At 39.4% G+C, this 19,781-nt stretch overlaps 1 protein-coding gene across 1 annotated transcript in view; it reads right to left on the bottom strand.

Annotated features, from left to right (window-relative positions):
• Positions 1–19,239, bottom strand: part of LOC140241537 (metal transporter CNNM2-like) — a 33,642-nt gene extending 14,403 nt beyond the window's left edge. Inside the window, exons 1-3 of the mRNA XM_072321272.1 lie at positions 17,418–19,239; positions 9,724–9,867; positions 24–158 (exon numbers count right to left, since the gene is read on the bottom strand). Of these exons, the coding sequence (XP_072177373.1) occupies positions 24–158; positions 9,724–9,867; positions 17,418–18,777 (1,639 nt within the window). The 5' untranslated portion in view covers positions 18,778–19,239. The remainder of the gene's footprint in view (positions 1–23; positions 159–9,723; positions 9,868–17,417) is intronic.
• Between the last annotated feature and the right edge of the window lie 542 nt (positions 19,240–19,781).

Genomic DNA, 19,781 nt, shown 5'->3' with positions numbered 1-19,781 from the left:
ATCGTTAGTAGACGGTTTCTTACATGTTGAGAGGAACTGGAATGTGGCCAGCGAGAGCTGAGGGGTGATCTTTGGCCGCGCCACTTCACCTTGCTGCGCGAAGATGGAGTAATCCCGCCGGTTGGGATGCGAGATCACCTTTTTGGTCTTGTTGTCCACTGTGAGAGGAAAAAAAAAACAACAACAAAAAACAAAGAGACAACAAAAACAGAAGTTAAAAATCAATATCATGAGTAAAGGTGCATGTCAGAGTGAACATGATTTGATTATTAAAATATCACTACTAGCTTGCTTACCACAAAATGGCTTGCCAAAATTGGTGAGCATTTATCAAACTATCACCTGTGGGATTTAATAAAGCACATGATATGTAAAACATTCTCCATTCGGCAAGCCTCAACATGTGGTACAAATAACCAATGAAAGGCAACAAATCTTACAATGAATGCATGTTCCTAACAAGTTAGGATCTTCATTCACAGAATTTTCTGTCATTGAGTAAGAAATGTAAGCACACAAATAGTGGAAACCAGTTACCATGAATGGCACAATGATAATCAAGCATAGACCACAGCACAAACCAAACATACATTGAAGGGTAACTAGAGGTTACTCTGTGATTGCACGGAAGGTATAGAACTTTCAAATAATTTACAAGTACGTAAACGTTGAAAATGCACATCATGAATCTTTCGATATGCTCTATGTTGTCATTGTTATTTGCGCAAATCCCCCTTACCTACAGTTTTTACCTCCTTCAATCCCCCCCCCCCCAAAAAAAAAAAGAAAAAAAAATTGAGGAGAGCTTAGCCCTGATTTTATCCATGCTAAGTTTCATTTCTGTCCACTCTCTACATCAGTTGAGCTGCTGGTACAAAGCTCACAGCTGATATTAACTGTAGCCAAGCTACCAAAGGCTGAATTAACCCTTTCTGTGCTACAGGCTTAAAATAGACAGTGTATACAATGCTATACGGTTTCTCTGAGCCAAACACACAAATTATGATTATACAATCAGTAATCTGTCATCCTTATGGTTACAGAAAGTATATCCAAGCAGTCTTAAAATGAAAGAGGATCTTGCATACTCTTTTTCTTTCACATCAAAGATAGAGAAACATATAGTTTTATGTATGTTCTCTACAGCTGTTTGGTTGGTCTTGTCTTCACTGAATCACCTCCATCCTTGATATTTGTAGATTATTGGTTTCTACCATTGAAAGAATTAGATGCATTATACTTCCTTACATTTATCTTGTTTAGCAATAAGCTTTAAAGCCCAGAACTTGTCCACCAACACAAGCATGAACCAGGGACTCTGAGCCTGAATGTATGCATGACACACATTCTGACAGGCTGATGAACTTGTATACAGAGTAATATTGAAAATGCAGTGTTTCTGCTCTCTGAAAGCATGCTACTCCTCTTGAACACTTCCTTGCAGTTTTACAGGAAATCAATTCCACTTAATGACAGAGTGTTCATTCTACCAAGTTTGGCTTCCTCTCAAAATAACCCTTCATAACAGGAAATATGTATGAATGAAGAAAATTATGTTATAGCCTTTATAATAGCTTTGATCTGAGTGGCTTCTGTTTGTTTTTCATTATCTAGGTTCATTATAGCTCTGTCTCCCTAGAGCTTCAAACACCTTTTAAGAATATCCAATATATTTTCACTGTCAGCTCGCAATGTGTGCATTTAGAGTTGAGGGATTCATGTTTGTCTACACTATCATACAGAGCTGCATGTATCGAACTGTTGACAGAATGATGACTATATGAACCAATGCATTATAGAAAACACATTAATATGCCTTTCTAACGTTGCTGTTGTTGTTGGTTGTTGTTGTGTGGGGTTTTTTATGGGGAATGGGGGGGGGGGGCAAGAACCATGCAAGGAGTTGGAGCAAGTACCAAGTTGGAAGTTCAACGGGAATCATGCTGAGCAAGATCCGAAAATGATACCGGAGAAGTGACTGACAAATGTGCCCTACTCTTGCTGTTTCTTGCCACATTTGCATGGCCTGCACGGTGGGAGACACAATGCTGTTAATTTGGAGTCTTATCTCTCACCATTTCTAGTAATATACAAGCCCATACCACCAGAGTACATACACATACAAGCAACATGAGTGTTGAGTACGGAAGTGATGATGTCACAATCTTTTGTTTACTGTAGCCTGGGTTAGAACAAGGTATACACATGCACGAACACTCTAGCCAGATGAGGTTATTTTGAACCAGTTTCCATGGCGATGAATGGCTATGACATCACACTTTCGTACTCTTTTGTAAATTTATAAAAATGCAGTCACACAGCAGCAAGTTTGTTGTTGTTCTCTGTGCATAACAACAACTATCCTTTGACGAGCACAACATACAGACTATGAGCAATACATGCACTTGAATTCCTTGTTTAGAGATCACATTGCCCACAGGGGAGAAGATACCAATTGTTACAACTGTAATCCATTAGTACCCTATGAAGTTGTATGGTACAAAGGTCATGAGGTTTGCCTTGAATGTTGATGGTTGATCTTTCGCTTTTCATTCTGTCTGTAATTTTTCCCCTGCCCAATATCCAGGATCCATATAATTCTCATGCTTTCCAACTTAAAATTCAAACACAAGGACTGGCCACATACACACACACACACACACACACACACACCACCACCACCACGCAAACACACGAAAACCAACTTTGTATTTGGAAAGCCTTTAGATGCTGTTGCTATATTTGCACGGCACCCGTGTAGTATAAACAATGTATATTTGTGTATTACAGTATGCCCCCCCCCCCCCAAAAAAAAAAAAAAAAATTACAATCAGATTTCGCATCTCTAACACCCAATATGATTTAACTGTCCAAATGCTACTTCAGGGTCTTAAAATATAACATTTTAGCTCTATTTTGCAGAAAACCCCATTAAATTTGGTTGAACGGTCACAGAGAAATATGGACTATTGTAACGCATGTTGTAAGTCTGATTCTTCCAAGTTTAGCACTTGGATGCTCTTGGAACTGCATCAAACACAACAGACAGAACTTGGAGGGAAGAGATTCCTGACATGCTCTACAAAATTCCTCTTTTCTCTTTGACCACTGAAGTAAATCAAATGGGGTTTTCTGTAAGATATGGGCAATGAGTTGCAGTTTCATACCCTGGAATTTTACTTGGATTGATTCACTATTTCTAAAGTTATCATTGCGGAGGGTCCCATCGTAATTTTTGGGGGGACATACAACATAGGAAGGTCAGTGTGAGGAATGTAGATTTCTATCTCTTGAACGAGAAACCTCATTCTACAGATAAAGGAATAATATTGCTACGATAGCTATCGATCAAACCTACTGACGATGTTGCACTTGCAATGCGAGAACAAATATTTTAATAGCAAGTATCTCTTTTGCAGTATTCATGCCCTCTTGCCACCTCTGAGGCCATCATACAGCTGAAATGTCCTTCAGACAATAATTGAATGCGCTGGGCAAATGAAATTCCGCTCGGTGCGAGAGGTTGCCTCCCTTAGTTAAAACTGTCAATATCTATGCCTTTCCCAAAGAGTAATGAAAGGTTATCAGCTAGATATGCATTCACATGTCATCGGCTGATATAATTTCTGTATACAGTGCCCAGGTAATGAGAGGGGCCCGGCAAACGGGGATTCCATCCCTACAGCCATGAAATCATGAATGATTCACACAAGGCTGGCACTGGCATATTTCTGCACATTTGTTTCCTTTTTATACAGAAATTAAATAACCTGTTTTGATCACTATGGCATGTGATACATGAACCTTAAAGAGCTCCAATCACAATGACCTTTTGCAACTATTAAATGACAACACTCTTTTTAACAACATTTACCAGTGGTGGTAGCAGTTGCAATGATGGTAATCAATGATGATTATTCAAACAATGTGAAAAATAATTGTTACAATAGTGAAAAAATTATCATTGGAACAATAACAATGATAATCATAGTCCTCGTGATCATATCAATAGAACGACTGTCAATGTTTTTATGATCAAACCTACTCTAAAAGAAACCAAAATATTAGTCTTTATTTTCTTGACACTGAAGCAATCACATCAACAGAGAAACTGAACAAGCCTTACAGCAAAACCAGACATTGCAGAGAATTTATCGGCCTCTTCCCAACTTCTGACAATATGTCGCTATGTGCTAGGTGACTTGTGAAAGGGGAAACAAATTATGTAACTTGGGTCCAGCTGGGCTTCCTGGATTCCTTTGACCACACTGGAAAGCACTGTTTTTGGGTTGTTGTTGTTGTTGTTGGTTTTTTCCCCTTAAGATTCATCATAATATCCCATTGAGTCACAGATTTAACCCTTTCCAAACCAGCCAAAACACCAGAGATTGCAAGGCAACACAGCATACTGAAGTATCAAGCCAACTGGAAAGACGAAGCACAAATTCCGAACATGAACCTTGGGGGATTTCCACAACTGGTGTCATCTGCAATTTATATAATTCTGACACAACTGCACGTAGTTACCATTATATGATTCCTGTGTATGATTTTATATTGACCACATCAGTTTCATTTAAACATTCAAACCCTTGACAGCATTTCTCCTTACTGAACAAGATTTTTCAAGAAAAACAGCCACTCCCCAATTAAAAAAAGAAGAAGAAAGAAATCACTATCAAAGTGATTAAGTCTTTTGCAGGAAAACCTACTGTATGCATATATACACGTACAAATATATTAAAGTTCACATAAATGTTAAATCCTATTATAAGGGCATTGCGTTGCTGGAAAAAGTTGTGGCTTCATCACTGTTAAAGATCTCTGCTTCTAGAAATTTCTTTTTTTTTTAAATAATTAATCTTGCATCTAACTTTAAGTTGATGTATCATGCTTCATAAAGTCTTAATCCTGAACATTTCTGTAACAGGAAACACGCCATTACTGGTTTGATTGGGGACACATCCCTCGTACGTAGTATATTTTTAGGCTTCAATGCCATTAAAACCTTGGCTGTATTTCCCTTATGTATTTCTCATCACAGTTCCACAGGTGGCTCCTATTTTTCACGGTGCGATAATGTCATCGCGGCATTATCAAGAGCCCCGATCTAACAGACTCGCCTCTGAGTCAGACGCCCAGAAAGGCACTCCATTGTGAGTAACCTGGCGCGGGAGCGCTCACATGCTCAACAATGCTAGCGATGACGCTCGGCAAGATACCAACTAGCAATCCGGTAAAGCAGCACCAGCGCATGCGCCCATCCCGTTGCCATGCTTCGGGCCACTCAGTTTTCCACCCACGCAGCACACAAGAGTCACGAGCAGCTCTGTGCTCTAGATCATAGGGGCATGGGTATTGACAGCCATTTGAGATCCGGACTGTTGTTCTGCCTTCGCTTCACTAAAACTCCTAAGACGCTCTTTTTTGGGACTCAAACCTCCATGTATCTTTTGATTCATTTTATCTCTATACAAGTGTACTTGTTTTTTTCCCCATTTACTCAACAGAACTTTTAATTCCATAAACTGAGCTCATGAAAACTGTCACAAGTATCGTTGCAAACAGCCTAGAATATAAAAGCTCCACAAAGGAAGTCATGAATAAAGAATTTCTTGGAAGGTACAGCTTGAGGCCAACACACTTGGGACAGGCTAATTGGATTAAGAGTTGTCTTATTCATAAATTATAGCTTGTATGATTAAAAAACGTATGGCTACAATGTAAATCCCAGCTTCCTTTATACTTGCTCTTCCTCTCTCTCTCTCTCTCTCTCTCTCTCCATTTCTTTTTCCTCTCAGTCACACTGATCTGAGTAATGTATCCCGAGTTACCTAACAACTTGGATCAATCATATTCATTACAGTATAATCAACCAGTGTACATGTATTTTTCAAAAAAATAGTGTGGAGAATGCACGCACAGTCCTCATGCAGTAATTATCACCTACAACGTAGAATTGTGAAACAGGAAATAAGTAGAATATCTTCTCATATTCATATCCTTGGCATGCTCTGTTTTTCCATTACCAGTTCTACAACTGTACATGAATGCATTCATGAATTAGATGTAGCATCTGTAAGTACTAACGTACTGACTACGGCAGTTTGGATTTATGACTCCCCCTTAATTAATATTTAAACAGCGCTTTCATGACTGTACCAGTACGACATCCTATCTAGTCAATTTGGTAGACTCTAGATTTCATGGCAGGAATACTTAATTCTGCATTGTAATCACAATGGTGTGTGCCGTGTGTTGTTGTTGTTTTTTTCCTTGATAATCTCCAATGCTTGAATTGCAGGCAGCTCTTGAAACGTACAATAATGTAAAATCAATCAGTATAGCAGTTGTGATGTCAAACATTCATCCTACGAAATATATACCATGTGAGCTGTTGTAATGATATTGCCACTATTCATGACTGAAGACTTACAGCTGTAAAAGTAGAAATTTTTGTGTGAGTAGGCCTAATCTTTCCCCCTTGGGTGGGTAAGATTCTGCACGTTTTTAATTCTGTGCCATCAAAACATAAAACAGTATTACATATGTGACCGTGCATCACAAAACGAACAATAAGTCGCACCCCTTGATTTTACGTGAAGACTCAAAAAAGGTGAAATGGGTAAATTAAGTCAATATTGAGTTTTTCATATTTTCTGAAAGAACTACCCTTCTTTTACATTATTACCTCCGCCAAGGGAGGTGGTTATGTTTTCGTTACCGTTGGTTTGTGTGTTCGTTTGTCCGTGTGCAAAATAACTCAAAAAGTAGTTAATGGATTTAGATGAAACTTGCAGGAAAGGTTATGACACTAGTAACAAACGATTAACTTTTGGTAGTGATCCGAGAATTATGGGGGAATTTATGAAGGATTTTTGATATTTTAGCAAGTAGGGTCAATGAACTTGGGAGTTCAGGCTGCACGTATTTGAGGTTTGCATGCCCGCACTAAAGTGCGTGCTCCACTTTCTGCTAGGGCGAGGCGCACCGCGCAGCTAAGGGTTTATGATGTAACAAAGGCTTCTATATTGGGAAATCAGGGAATTTTTCAGCATGTACATATGGGTGGAAATCACTAATGTCTATGGAAGAGCCCAAAGAGCTTTTCCCCAGTGGTGGAGAGGAGAAAAAAAAAAATTTCTTTGGGAAGAGCAAGATCGCCGGTGGAAAGTAACTGCTTGACGGAGGTCTGCGCTCTAAGAATGCTTTTCTAGTTCTTAAGTTTGAGATCACAAAATGAATGGGAAAGTGCATTTTCAGCAGTTTTTCTACAACTCTTTTTTGTAGAGTAGTGAGATCAGGTTATGTCTTACAGGCCCCTTTTCATTTCTTGATAACCCTTTGAACACTCTTCACTTTGAAGATATTACATTTTTGAAGGGATAACGCTACTGCTTTGAAAGTTGGCGTTAATCATGGAGAGAATGTGTTGATAGAGCATGGTCAATTTCAACTTAATCTGATAATCCCTTCATTGTTGTTGCCCCAGTGGTTTACATCCTGTTTTTTGTCCCACTCATCGCACAGCTAGCACAGTTTGGTGAAGATAAAGTGCTTGAATAGACAGATAGACCCTGTACTTCAGAGCCTCTTTTCTCGGTTCACACCTTTCCAGAGTGTGTTCTTTCTTTTGAATATTCAGATAGGTTAGGAGAGTCAATTTCAATTGAATTATACATCATTTTAAAGCTTAGAGTCTGCTCTTTCAGAATTTGCCCTTAACAAAAAAATCAATGTCTGGTGACTTTTTGTTTGTTTTGTGATGCAGGGTCACATATAACAAGGGGGAAAAAAATTGTGTGTTTTTGTTTTGGCACTAGCTTCTTGTCCCGCGAAATGCTCAGAAAAATTTCTACCTGTACAGCAACTTTCATTGCTTTCCTACATTGAAAACAATGGAAACTGTGATACTTAAATTACCAGGAAGAACAGAATTTTCATGTTGACATTATTGCGCAATACTTTTAAAAATCAGGCTATCAATTTTTGACACCTAGCAGTTAAATGTGCATAATAATTATTTGTGCAATTCTTCTATGACATCAGTTCATTCATTTTGGACACCTATGAGTTGTAGCAGTTAATATCAAAAACAAATTCACTCATGGACTATCTCTCTTTAAAGGGATCGTATAGTTTTGGTTGAGACCTACTTTCAGGTTTTTAACATTTTTTGGTGAGATAATCAGAAACCTCTTAAATGAAATATGAAAGAGCATATAATTCCATGAGGAATTCAACGTTTATTTAATGAAAATTGGATTTGAAATGGCTGAGATATTCAAATCACAGCGATTCTAATAAAGTGTGGGAACCACATTTTTTTATTACGATCACTTTGTTTTACTTTGTTTTTGGATTTTTCAGTCAATCCAAACCATCAAATACGCTTTGATTCCTCATAAAATGGTATGCTCTGTACCCTGTCATAAATGTTTTCTTGGTATCTCGCAAAAAAGTTAAAAGCCCAATTCTCATCTCTACCAATACTGTACCATCCCTTTAACCTATAACTATCCCATCCTAGAGATCACTACCACCTCATTACTGACTGTGTATCATGCATTCCCGGAATACCCACAGCCCTGCCCTCAATGACCCGATATCATACAGAAGAGAATGCTGTGATGTCAGATGAATTTTAGGGGTATGGTTAACATGGTGTGGATCCAAGTGGCATATTGAAATCATCAAGACAGTGAGCGTCATGATACTGATACATTTGTAGTAACATCTATATCGACTTTAAAGGGGGGGGGGGGGAGCTCACTGGCATAGATCTGTGTCACACGAAACCCAGAGGTCATGCCATGCCATCTAAAATGTCAATACGGCGATTCTCCTTCCGACCTCAGCAAAGAATTAACATTTGGTTATGTCTAAAACTTGAAGAGGAAATCCCAGTAATTGTATGAGGTCACGAGCGATTGTTCGAGCGACCTTTCGTTATCTCTGTAACATTGCCAGTGTGGCCATCGTTATGAATCTGTACGCATACAGTAGTAACGTCACTTAGCCTGAATGGCTGGGGAAACAAAGAGGGACTCTGAGGTAACTGATGACGATGAAATCTCGTTATGATCACCCTAAACAAAGAAAAAAACTGATACAGCAACCATCCAGTCCATAGAATTTGCATGCATGGTCAAAATTAAAGGGAATATTTCTCAAGATTACAGAAAAGACTTTGACATGACTGTAATAGATCCAGTGCAACAGATCAACCAAACTTTGTGCCTAAATGTGAGTGTCTTAAAAGTTGTGGCCAATTGAACTTTTACTGAACAAATGTTACAAACATCCCACAGAGACTGTGGGGACCCTAATCTTTATCACATCACAACATTGCTGTAATACCAGCCTTCATATAAATTGCTCACACAATGTCATCCCTTTCAAATAAATCTTTCTCAATTTTCTAAGATTCTTCTTGAAATGCACAATTGTCATCATTTCCTTCAACACCATCCACGACAATGGTAAAACACAATTGACACTGTTACTATAGACTCAAGAATACACAAAAGAAAATAAATCTTCTAGAGTGGTCTACAATATGATGTATTCTTAGTTGCCATACTGGCAACACTAAAATGCTTAATGATTTGTTTGTCACTGTTCCAATTTCTAAGAATCTACACCATGATGTGTCAGTTATGTATAATGTTCCACTCCTGGAACTCCACATTCATTTGTTGACAAAACACTTCCAATACTTACAGTAAACATCTGTTTCGTCCACGATTTCGGCTTGGATGATTTCTTCGATCACATCTTCCAAAGTGACCAAGCCCAGCACCTCATAAAATGGGTCCCCTTCGCCTTCACTGTTGACCTGGTTGACAATGGCCATGTGGGATTGACCTGTGGCAGGATGGAATACAGTGTCAGTGAAGGAAGGGACTGGAAAGAATGATGGGAAAATTTCTCATTACAAATAATTTTTTTTTTTAAATAAAATAATTTAAAAATAAATAAAAAAAAGTAGGTCGGTGACAAGGTTCCTTCTTCTGCGATCTATCATAGAAGTTAATAGAGCAGATAAAAAAAAAAAAAAAAGCTGCCATACAGTACATTCATTATAAAGCTTTACACTTAGAAGAAAGGTCGTAAAAAATACATCTACTGTAGGGTTAATGCGCAGGTGGATGGCATACAGCTCATCTATCATACAGATATTCATCTGTGAAACTAAAAGGGAATTTGATGATACTGGTATATCTTAATATGACATCTATAACCAATACCAAAGATCTAGTGAATACAAATAGCAACTACAAATGTACAAATACTCACATTGTAGGCCTACGTACAGTGCCACAATGAGAAGTACAGATTTATGTTTCACATCCCAATACACTCTGAACAAATAAGGGAAACTCATAAAGCTTGCGTCTGTGTGTTCCATAATAACCTGAACTAAAAATGTGTATGTAACGACAACGCCATATTCCATTAAGATCTGCTGCATTAAAGAGCCCATTGGGTGTATAAACCCAAACCAACTGTACATCACATCAAACATGGCGGAGGAGTATGTCCTCTCACTCACAAAAATTATACTTCAAACTGCAACAATGTAATATCACAATATGCAAAATTGTACTGTCACACTGTATTGATCTAGCGCCTGATGTTTTGAACTTATGAAGATGTAATTGCCTCTAAATACTACAAGATGATGTATATATTTGCCTTGTGCTGTGTAACTGCGCAAGTGCTAAGTATACATACACGGGTATGAAAACTGAAAAAAGAGATTCTTTTAGAGCATGTTCTTTAGGGCATGTTCTTGTGGGTGATCACTGCTGGCATAAGCACCACATGTGTATGGGCTGGGGGTGGAGACAGCTATACCCCCTCCTGTCTGGATGACACACTGCATTGATAGTGACATCACAATGACATCATGGGGGGGGGGGAGAAAGAGGGATCCATGCACGCTCGCAATCCATCTATCCCCACATACAGTACAGGAAGAGGCCAGGCTCTCAGCGTCTGAAGTAAGCCACCCTGTTCAAACAGACTCACAAGCAAATTACAAACAATGCTCGGCGAAATTACTGCACATCGCGTATTGTCGGCGTATACAATGGGGTTGCGTAAATCACTGCACAGATAGCCCATCTTGACTCATTTGATGATCACAATCAGTGTGGCAGAGACACAAGCTTGTGAAGAAAATCTGTGCTGCTCACATAACATCTACACAGCAATCTGTATGGCGTGTGTCAGCAGGAAAAAATCACATAATAAAAAGAATATCTGACTATGCCCTTGAAGAACGATACAATGTCCACACAAATTTCTAGCTACAGACTGGTCAATCTGTCTGAGCTACTCAGCAATATCTAAAGGACTCTTCTCTTTCTCAATGAACAAGTAGAACAAATCAAAGACACAAGTTCCCTTTAAAGCAGGGCTACATTACTCAACGTAAACGGACCTTCAATTCAGTTTCAAAAATATGATGTAGAGCTCCATTCTGAAATAGCAAAGGTTTCCTTCTCATTTGATAGATAGACAGGTCACTCCTGAAGAGCACACTTATGGTGTACTCATTTTTTTTTTTTTTTACAGAGTAGCAGTGCCTATCCCTGCTTTATTGTCTGCCTATTTCACATCCTACGGCATGCACACGCGCTGATAGAGCTCCCACAACAATAGCTGCTCATAAATTAACAGAGAGGCCCAGCAAACTTTTTCTGGATTTTATCGTGTATCGACACAAACAACCAGAGTGATTCACAGGTTCAGTATCTACTGTATGCACATAGGGCTGTTGCTCTCACCAAGGAGCCTACAACTTAAAGGGTGTGCCTACAGTTCTGGTCGAGGTGAGGATTTAGCTTTTAACGTTTTGCGAGATATTCAGAAACCACTCTAAGAGATGTCAAAGAGCATGCAGTTCTAAGGGGTATCAAAAGATTCTTCGATGAAAATCGGTTTTGAAATGGCTGAGATATCCAAAAACAAGGTGAAACAAAGAGATCCTAATAAAGTTGTGGCATGTCGCCTTTTATTACTAGCACTTTTTTGGATATCTCAGCCATCTGAAAACCAATTTTCATCAAATAAATGTTGAATCCTTCTTAAAATTACATGCTCTTTCATATTTCATAAGAGGCTTTTCATTATCTCACTTACGAATGTTCAAAACATGAATCCCCACCTCAACCAGTACTGTTGAGTCCCTTTAAAGGACAAGTTCACCTTCATTAACATAAGGATTGAGAGAATGTAGCAATATTAGGAGAACACATCATTGAAAGTTTGAGGAAAATCAGACAATCCGTTCAAAAGCTATGAATTTTTAAAGTTTTTGTGCTGTCACCGCTGGATGAGAAGACTACTGCAGTGTATGATGTCATGTAGTGTACAACAATATAAGGAAAATAAAAAGAGAATTTCACAAAATTTCATCTTTTGAAAAAAGTACACATTCCCTTGACTCGTTACTGAAAGTGAAAGTATGTTGAATTTTCGTTACATTTTCTTTATACTGTTGTACTCATACATTGTATGACATCACGAGGCTTAGTAGTCTCATCATCCAGCGGTTCCAACACAAAAGTTTTAAAAATTCATAACTTTTGCATCAATTGTCCAATTTTCCTCAAACTTTCACTGATGTGTTCTACTAATATTGCTGCATTCTCTCAATCCTTATGTTAATGAAGGTGAACTTGTCCTTTAATGTCCTGCAAGATGCTAGAAATTGTTATGCAATGTTCATCTTATGTATCCTTATACGTGACTGTTTTTACGTATCGGTACTTACTTGGTAGCTTCCCCTCTAAAATACCCCTGATGGAGTTTGAACTGGAGGTTCGTTGCCAAGAGTGGCCTATCTTTTCTAGCATGAGCTACAATATTGTACTTGTACCTCCTTGTAGATGAATTTGTAAGTAGAGCATTTTCTTTAATGTCTCTGTCGACATCTTCTGTACTGTGGAAGGCATGACTTTATTCCACTCAGCAGTTGAATGGTCAAAAAATGAATTAGCAGTTGCTTCTAATTGTCTGTGTTTCTGCAGGAATTGCTGCGAGTGGCCTCTCCTGTCTCTGATGGGTTTTGGCTCCAGGAACCTTTCATACATGTATGTATATTCTTTCACATATTGCAGTATGTCCGCTTTTTTTCATCACATGCTTACTTACATGACAAATAAAACCAACCTGCTACCGTACATGGAAATTGCTGGGGGAAAAAAAAAACTACAGGATTTCTTGGCAATGGTAGGTCTATTAAATCATTACTAACAATGAAATCTGGTAATGTTTTCAGATAAACAGTGTTATTGCACTTCTCCTCCATTGCACAGAAATTTGTTGTTTATGTAATATCTACACCAGAAAGCACTCTTTTTTATTGCTACTTTTGGTATGATCATGATGAAACAGTCTAGTACCACAAGTTCTGCATCTTTTGTCAGTTTAGACCTCCAAAAGACAAGACAAAACAAGACAAAAACTTGATGCAACCACACTGATGCCAAGGTCAGAGAGGCAGCGAGGCATGAGATTGCGTATCCGTGGTGACCCGCCTGGGGATGGGGGGGGGGGGGGGGGGGGGTGTCGGTGAGGGTGTACATGTACACCAACTCCTTTCCTGCAGTACAATGTACATAGGGAGCGTTAGCATTTTTAAGCTGTAAATCGTGCGATCTAGTGCATCTAAAACGTAGTAGGGCTTATTCTGATTTTTTTTAAATCTCAAAATGTGACCTTTTTTTGGAGAAATTAATGCTTTTAGTGTTTTGGTGCTCTTAATTTTGTGAGTTATGAGTAAAAGCTTGTAAGAAGTGAGAGAGTACATTATGCACATGTAAGGAAGTAGAGTGTCTGAATTTCTGACACAGGGTATCAAGAAATTGTTGTTTTTAAAAGTGGCCAGCATGAGGATGCAAAGTCACTCCTCTCATCAGGAATCTTTCAGTTTAGCACTGAATGTAAGTCCTGTGCAGACCATCAAGACTGAAAAATTAGTCTAGCAAAACAAAAATATATAATATATAAAGCATTTTAGACCATTTAACATCTTGTCCAGTATATGCCATCCCGTGCTTAGTTTTGTTATTTCTGGGCAATGTTTATGAAACTTGTCAGTCACTGACAACTATGTTTAAAGCTAATGAAATCCTTGCATCTTATTGTCTAAGAGCAAATTTGTCAGTGAAAATCACTGACAAAGCACTTGATGAAATGCAGCTCTGATTTCTATACGGGTGTGTGAAAATAATGAAAAGTGCATACTACCTGTAGGCACATAAATGTACATACTATGATGAAGTGGAACACATCCAGCATTTACCCTTCCTTATTTTGCTTCCTTCCCAGCTCAGCCCTCCCATCCCCCCCCCCAAAAAAAAAAAAATAAGAAGGGGGGGGGGTGGTAGGGAAGTGATGTACAGCCTTCCAAAGAGATGGATCTATAATAGCAAATTGTATTACCTTGGGAGCCAATGGTCTGTGAAGGTATAACACTTAATGGCATTAGGTGCCTCACTGCAATGTACCTGTACATTCTGCCCTTTCATGAGGAAGCCTTAATTACAATGAGACCGATAGACAGGATAGACAGGAGCTGTCTACAAGATCTCTCTCCCACCTCTTCTCTTCTTTTAATATTCAGAGAGTTTCCTCAGCTGAATCAGACTCAAAGCTGCACACAAATTAGGAAACGAGTATTAAAGCACTTCCCCGGACTGGCTACTCAAAAAGTCATTAGCGATGTTGTTCCTTTGGTATTGATGCTACAAATATGAACACTGAGTACGCCCCTGTTTAAAGCTTACTTTTGTTTCTATGTTTCACTTTGTTTTCTAATACCAGTAACACGACTCTAATTTTGTTTTGTCACCGATTCTTGGTTCAGTAGTGAGTACTGTAAAAGTGGACATTTTCCCGGTGTTGAAATTTTTATGCATTTCACGCAGCCAGAAACTAGCAGGGAAATCAGAAGCACTAAAATTTTTGCTTGCTGTATGTTCCCAGAAGCGGATCTAGAGGGGGGGTTGGGGGGGTTGCAACCCCCCCCCCCCCAAAAAAAAAAAAAAAAATAATAATAATAATAAATAAAAAATCTGGGGACCATTTTTTTTTATCTTATATTTTTTTAAACTTTTGTAATTTTATTTTTTTCTATTTATGGCAATGACCTCTATACCAAAAATAGTGGTGTTTTAGATGCAAGAAAACGCCATTTTCACACACAGATTTTCAAAAATTCTCCCTACTGTGGAAGGGGGGACACCCCCCTCCCACACTCTCCCCCCTCGCTCGCTCCGCTCGCTCGGGCTCGGTCGCTACGCTCCTTGCATACCGCCCCCAACCCCCTCCTTTATAAAAAGCTAGATCCGCCCCTGGTTCCTGTAGTCAACGTCTTGATTTTGCAGAACTGAAAACACGCAAAACTCAACTTACTCGTTACTTGGCACAGTGCAAAAAAAAAATAAAATAAATAAATACTCATGCAAAAATATCCACTTTTATAGTATGTCACTTAGATTAAAACATCTCCTTCATCTCAACCCTGATGTTTAACTTTCTATGTATTCTTCTTTTATTTCACATTGAGTTACTGTAATCTCTTCTTCTTCTTTTTCAAGTTCTACTTTCATCGGATAGGCCTATTGGTTCTGCACCTCATTTACAGTGTACATTAAGCCCCACTTCACCACTGCTCTGTTCTGAAGATTCTGTTTATCAAAATAAAGTATACACTATAGTTTTAAATAGTCTTGTAGTTGTGTAGCTTAACCCGTAGAGGATGAACTGATTTTGCTACAACATACATTGTACAGGACTCACTGTACGATTACATTTCCCATAGACACCTGCCCGCGTATACTCGGGACTCGTCCTAAACGGGCTAAAAATAAGCCCGCATCCTACACTGCAAGACAGCAGCCACGTCACTCAGGTGGTTTTGTGTCCGACTTACACCCTTGTACATCTTGCAATCACAAAGCTTGGGTTCTTGGGTTTGAGGCCCATTGAAGCAAACTTGCATGAAATTCTAACTGAAGAGCATGGTCTACATACAACATGTGTAAAAAAAAAAAAAAAGAAAAGAAAAAGTGTCAGCATCCTGAGCCTCATAGAAAGACTGCACTACTGTAATTGTTCAAATTCATGTATTTTATACAACTCCATTATTTTCCGAGTGACGCCATCCACACTGACACATTTATGAGGCAAGGTATAACTGTACCTCTGTTCCTTAAATTAAAGGACAAGTTCACCTTCATTAACATAAGAGTTGAGAGAATGTAGCAATATTAGTAGAACACATCCTTAAAAGTTTGAGGAAAATTGGACAATAAGTTCAAAAGTTATGAATTTTTGAAGTTTTTATGCAGTTACTGCTGGATGAGAAGACTACTGCAGTGTATTATGTCACATGTTTACAACAATATAAGGAAAATATAAAGAGAATTTCACAAAATTTCATCTTTTGAAAAAAGTACACATTCCCTTGACTCGTTACTGAAATATGTTATGGGTAATATTATTCCCATTGCCTTTAGAAAGAGGCAAGTCAAGTGCTCTTTTATTATGCGAAAAAACGTGAAAATAAATTGAATTTTCCTTACATTTTCTTCATACTGTTGTACTCATATGACATCACGAGCCTTAGTAGTCTCCTCATCCAGCGGTTCCAACACAAAAATTTTAAAAATTCATAACTTTTGCATCGATTGTCCAATTTTCCTCAAACTTTCACTGAGGGGTGTTCTACTATTCAATATTGCTGCATTCTCTCAATCCTTATGTTTATGAAGGTGAACTTGTCCTTTAAAGATGTGACAACCCAGTTTGCATATTATACATACTGTATGTACTGTAAAACAAGGAATGTTTGCGTGCATTTAAATTTCGCAAATTTTGCAAGAGCCAAGATCCACGAAATTAAAATACGCATTGAATGTTAGGGGCAACTCGCAAATAATTTCATGCCACGAAAAAGGACGTCGGCTCCAATTCACGAAAATTTAATGCAGCCAAAATATTGTTTTACAGTAGGGTCTATGTACTTCCCGCTACCCTAACAAGTGTATATTTTCCCTCGCAAAGAACAAACTAGTGGTATTAAAGCTGGTGAATACTATGCAAACACGTATACATGCAATGACACGTATCTGATGCAGATCTCTTCCCACTAACTGATACAACTTCTGTCATACCAGAATATTTGTGGCATCAAATTTTCGTGAACTGGAGCAGACAGCCTTTTCTGTGGGATGAAACTTTTTTTTGGCTTCATGCAAAATTCATGAAAGTTTCATGCACGCAAAAAAATTCTTCTTCTTTACATTATTATCTATTTCACAGAACCTGACGCTATAAATACGTCATCACAGTTTACTTCTGCCTTCAAATACTGTGCTAAAAATCGTCATAATACAAACCTTTTTTAAATTCTTGGAGCATAAGATCCAGAGTTGTGTCCTCAAAGACAAAGTTAATTGGATGCTGGTAAAATTTGATGACTGTCTTGAGAGGCGTGCAGTCATCTGGATCAACGAACGCTAGATCTTTCACAAAGAGAAGCGCAATGATGTTATCCCGCGACTCACTATACACAGGTATGCGAGTGAATCCTTTCTGCATGATGTCGGTCACAGTCTTGAAGTCCAGAATGGCTTCCTCGTCCAGCATGTAGCAGTCATCTAGCGGCGTCATGACGTCTTTCACGCATTTCTTCCTCAGCTCCAGCGCACCCGATATGATATTGACCTCCTCTTTCTCGAGGTCGTTGTACTCGTCTGTCACGCGGAGCAGTTCCATCAGGCGGACTCGATCGTAAACTGCACCAATCTCCTTCCCAAGGACTAAATCCAAGATCTTGCTGATGGGATACGAGATGATGAACGTCAGGGCCATGAAGAAGCGCGTCAGCCAGATGGTTTTGGCTCCCACGGCCAAGCCATGGCGGGAGCATATCGCCTGGGGGACAATCTCGCCAAAGATGACGATGCCGGCAGTTGAACCCAATACTGCCCAGATGCCTGACGACAGGTCATCCAGAAGTACGGTGAGGGTGCTGTTTACAAGGACATTACCCAGGAGGAGCGAACACAGAAGATAGTTGCCCATCCGTCGTATGGGTGCAATCACCTTAGCATACTGTTTTTCCTTGCGGGTTCCAGCATTCAGGAGGATCTGCAATTCCAGTGGATCCAAAGCCATGAGGCCGAGGTTGAGACCGCTGAAAAGTCCAGAGAGCAAGAGCAGGATGATGATGACGATGATTGCGAGCCAGAGAGGGAGCAGCGATTTGGGTGGATTCATGACGGCAATGGACAGCCACTCATCATCACCCTGATGGATCGTCGACCCATTGGTTTGTTTGACACACATGTAGAGAACAACATCCTTTCCAGATTCACCTTCTAGATTCACTTCAATGGAACAAGATGAATAGGAGCAGACGCTTTTGTTACTGCTTGCACCGCCAGCTTGTATTGATACTCCAACCTCTCTCTGTAACTCCTCATTGCACTTGCTTCCACGGGGGGCCGGAACTCTGGTCAGGTAAACTCGTGTATCTTTGTACAAATTTTCTCCAAAGACAATGATTGTTCCAGCTTCATTCCTCATGACTTCCATTCGTCCTGCAATGCCAGTAGTCACCCCATCGCCAGCAACCAACACACTGATGGACGAAGTCTGCCCAAGGCAATCACTCACACAACTTATCAATATGACAATGAACAAAATAAAGTTACAGCAGTATTCAAGTTGAAACGTCCTAAAATGCCCAGCCATGATTGCAAACTATCAAATCACTGAAGTCTAATGCTATAAAACCATTGGCTTGTTTCCTCTATCTCTCTCTATAAAGTCGTGTTGGAACTTTGGCGAAGATTTGACCGTCTCACTACACCTCCTTGAGTCTCCTTCAATGTCTCGGAGCGCCTTGTGACGAATTGGTCATGCAAAATGCATCGGCTCACATATCATGTGCTACCGACCGATGTAGGCCTGTCATGCGACACGCAGGACTCCACAAACCACAGGTTAGGGAGGCGGAGCGTACAGGCGGTTCGATGCAGAAGGCAACCGGGTAACTTCGTTGTTGTGGTTTCCCGAACGTAAATTACTCGTCTATGCTAAAAGAAACTCTCTCGATTCGGCGACTGCACGACCTATCTTACTCAATGACTTAATGATGATACAATGATGCCACTCCTACGTTCGAAAGTGAGTGAATTCGCCGCAAAATCGGACGTAAACATTACTCACAGGTAGGTCGCTTCTCGGACGTACATGATTATGCTACTTTTACAGTACACAGCCTGCCTAACCTATCTAGCTAGCTATCTAGATCTAGCGCCTGCTGCGTGGACACACGACACACGTACACGGGCCGCTGTACACGTTCACATACACACACAGCCAGACACATGATGGATTGTATACGCCTACGGTGCTCGCTCGCTGTACTTTTCCAAGTTTGTTGACTTGCAGGCGGTCAACGTAGAGGGCTCAAGAGCGTCAAATGCAAAGAGATTTTTCTCCTCCAATGCCAACTGGGCGTGCAGTGCTGAAGTTTTTATTTTTTTTTTCTCTCTGATTACAACTTACCTCCAATGATTGAAAATCAAAACTGTCAGAAAAGACGATTTTGATAGACATTTATTAATGGAGAGTACCAGAAAATACCTTTCAAACAGTGAATAAATGGTATCATCAGAAGGAATTCGAAAGTCAGGGAAGGAAAGATGATGGTACAAAATTCTTTAGCAAAATATGAAGAGTTTGTTTGCAAA

The sequence above is a fragment of the Diadema setosum genome, chromosome 18, assembly GCF_964275005.1.
Source record: "Diadema setosum chromosome 18, eeDiaSeto1, whole genome shotgun sequence".
In the NCBI taxonomy this organism is placed as follows: Eukaryota; Metazoa; Echinodermata; class Echinoidea; order Diadematoida; family Diadematidae; genus Diadema; species Diadema setosum.
The sequence above is the reverse complement of the archived record's forward strand: the minus strand, read 5'-3'. Positions and strand labels throughout refer to the sequence as shown.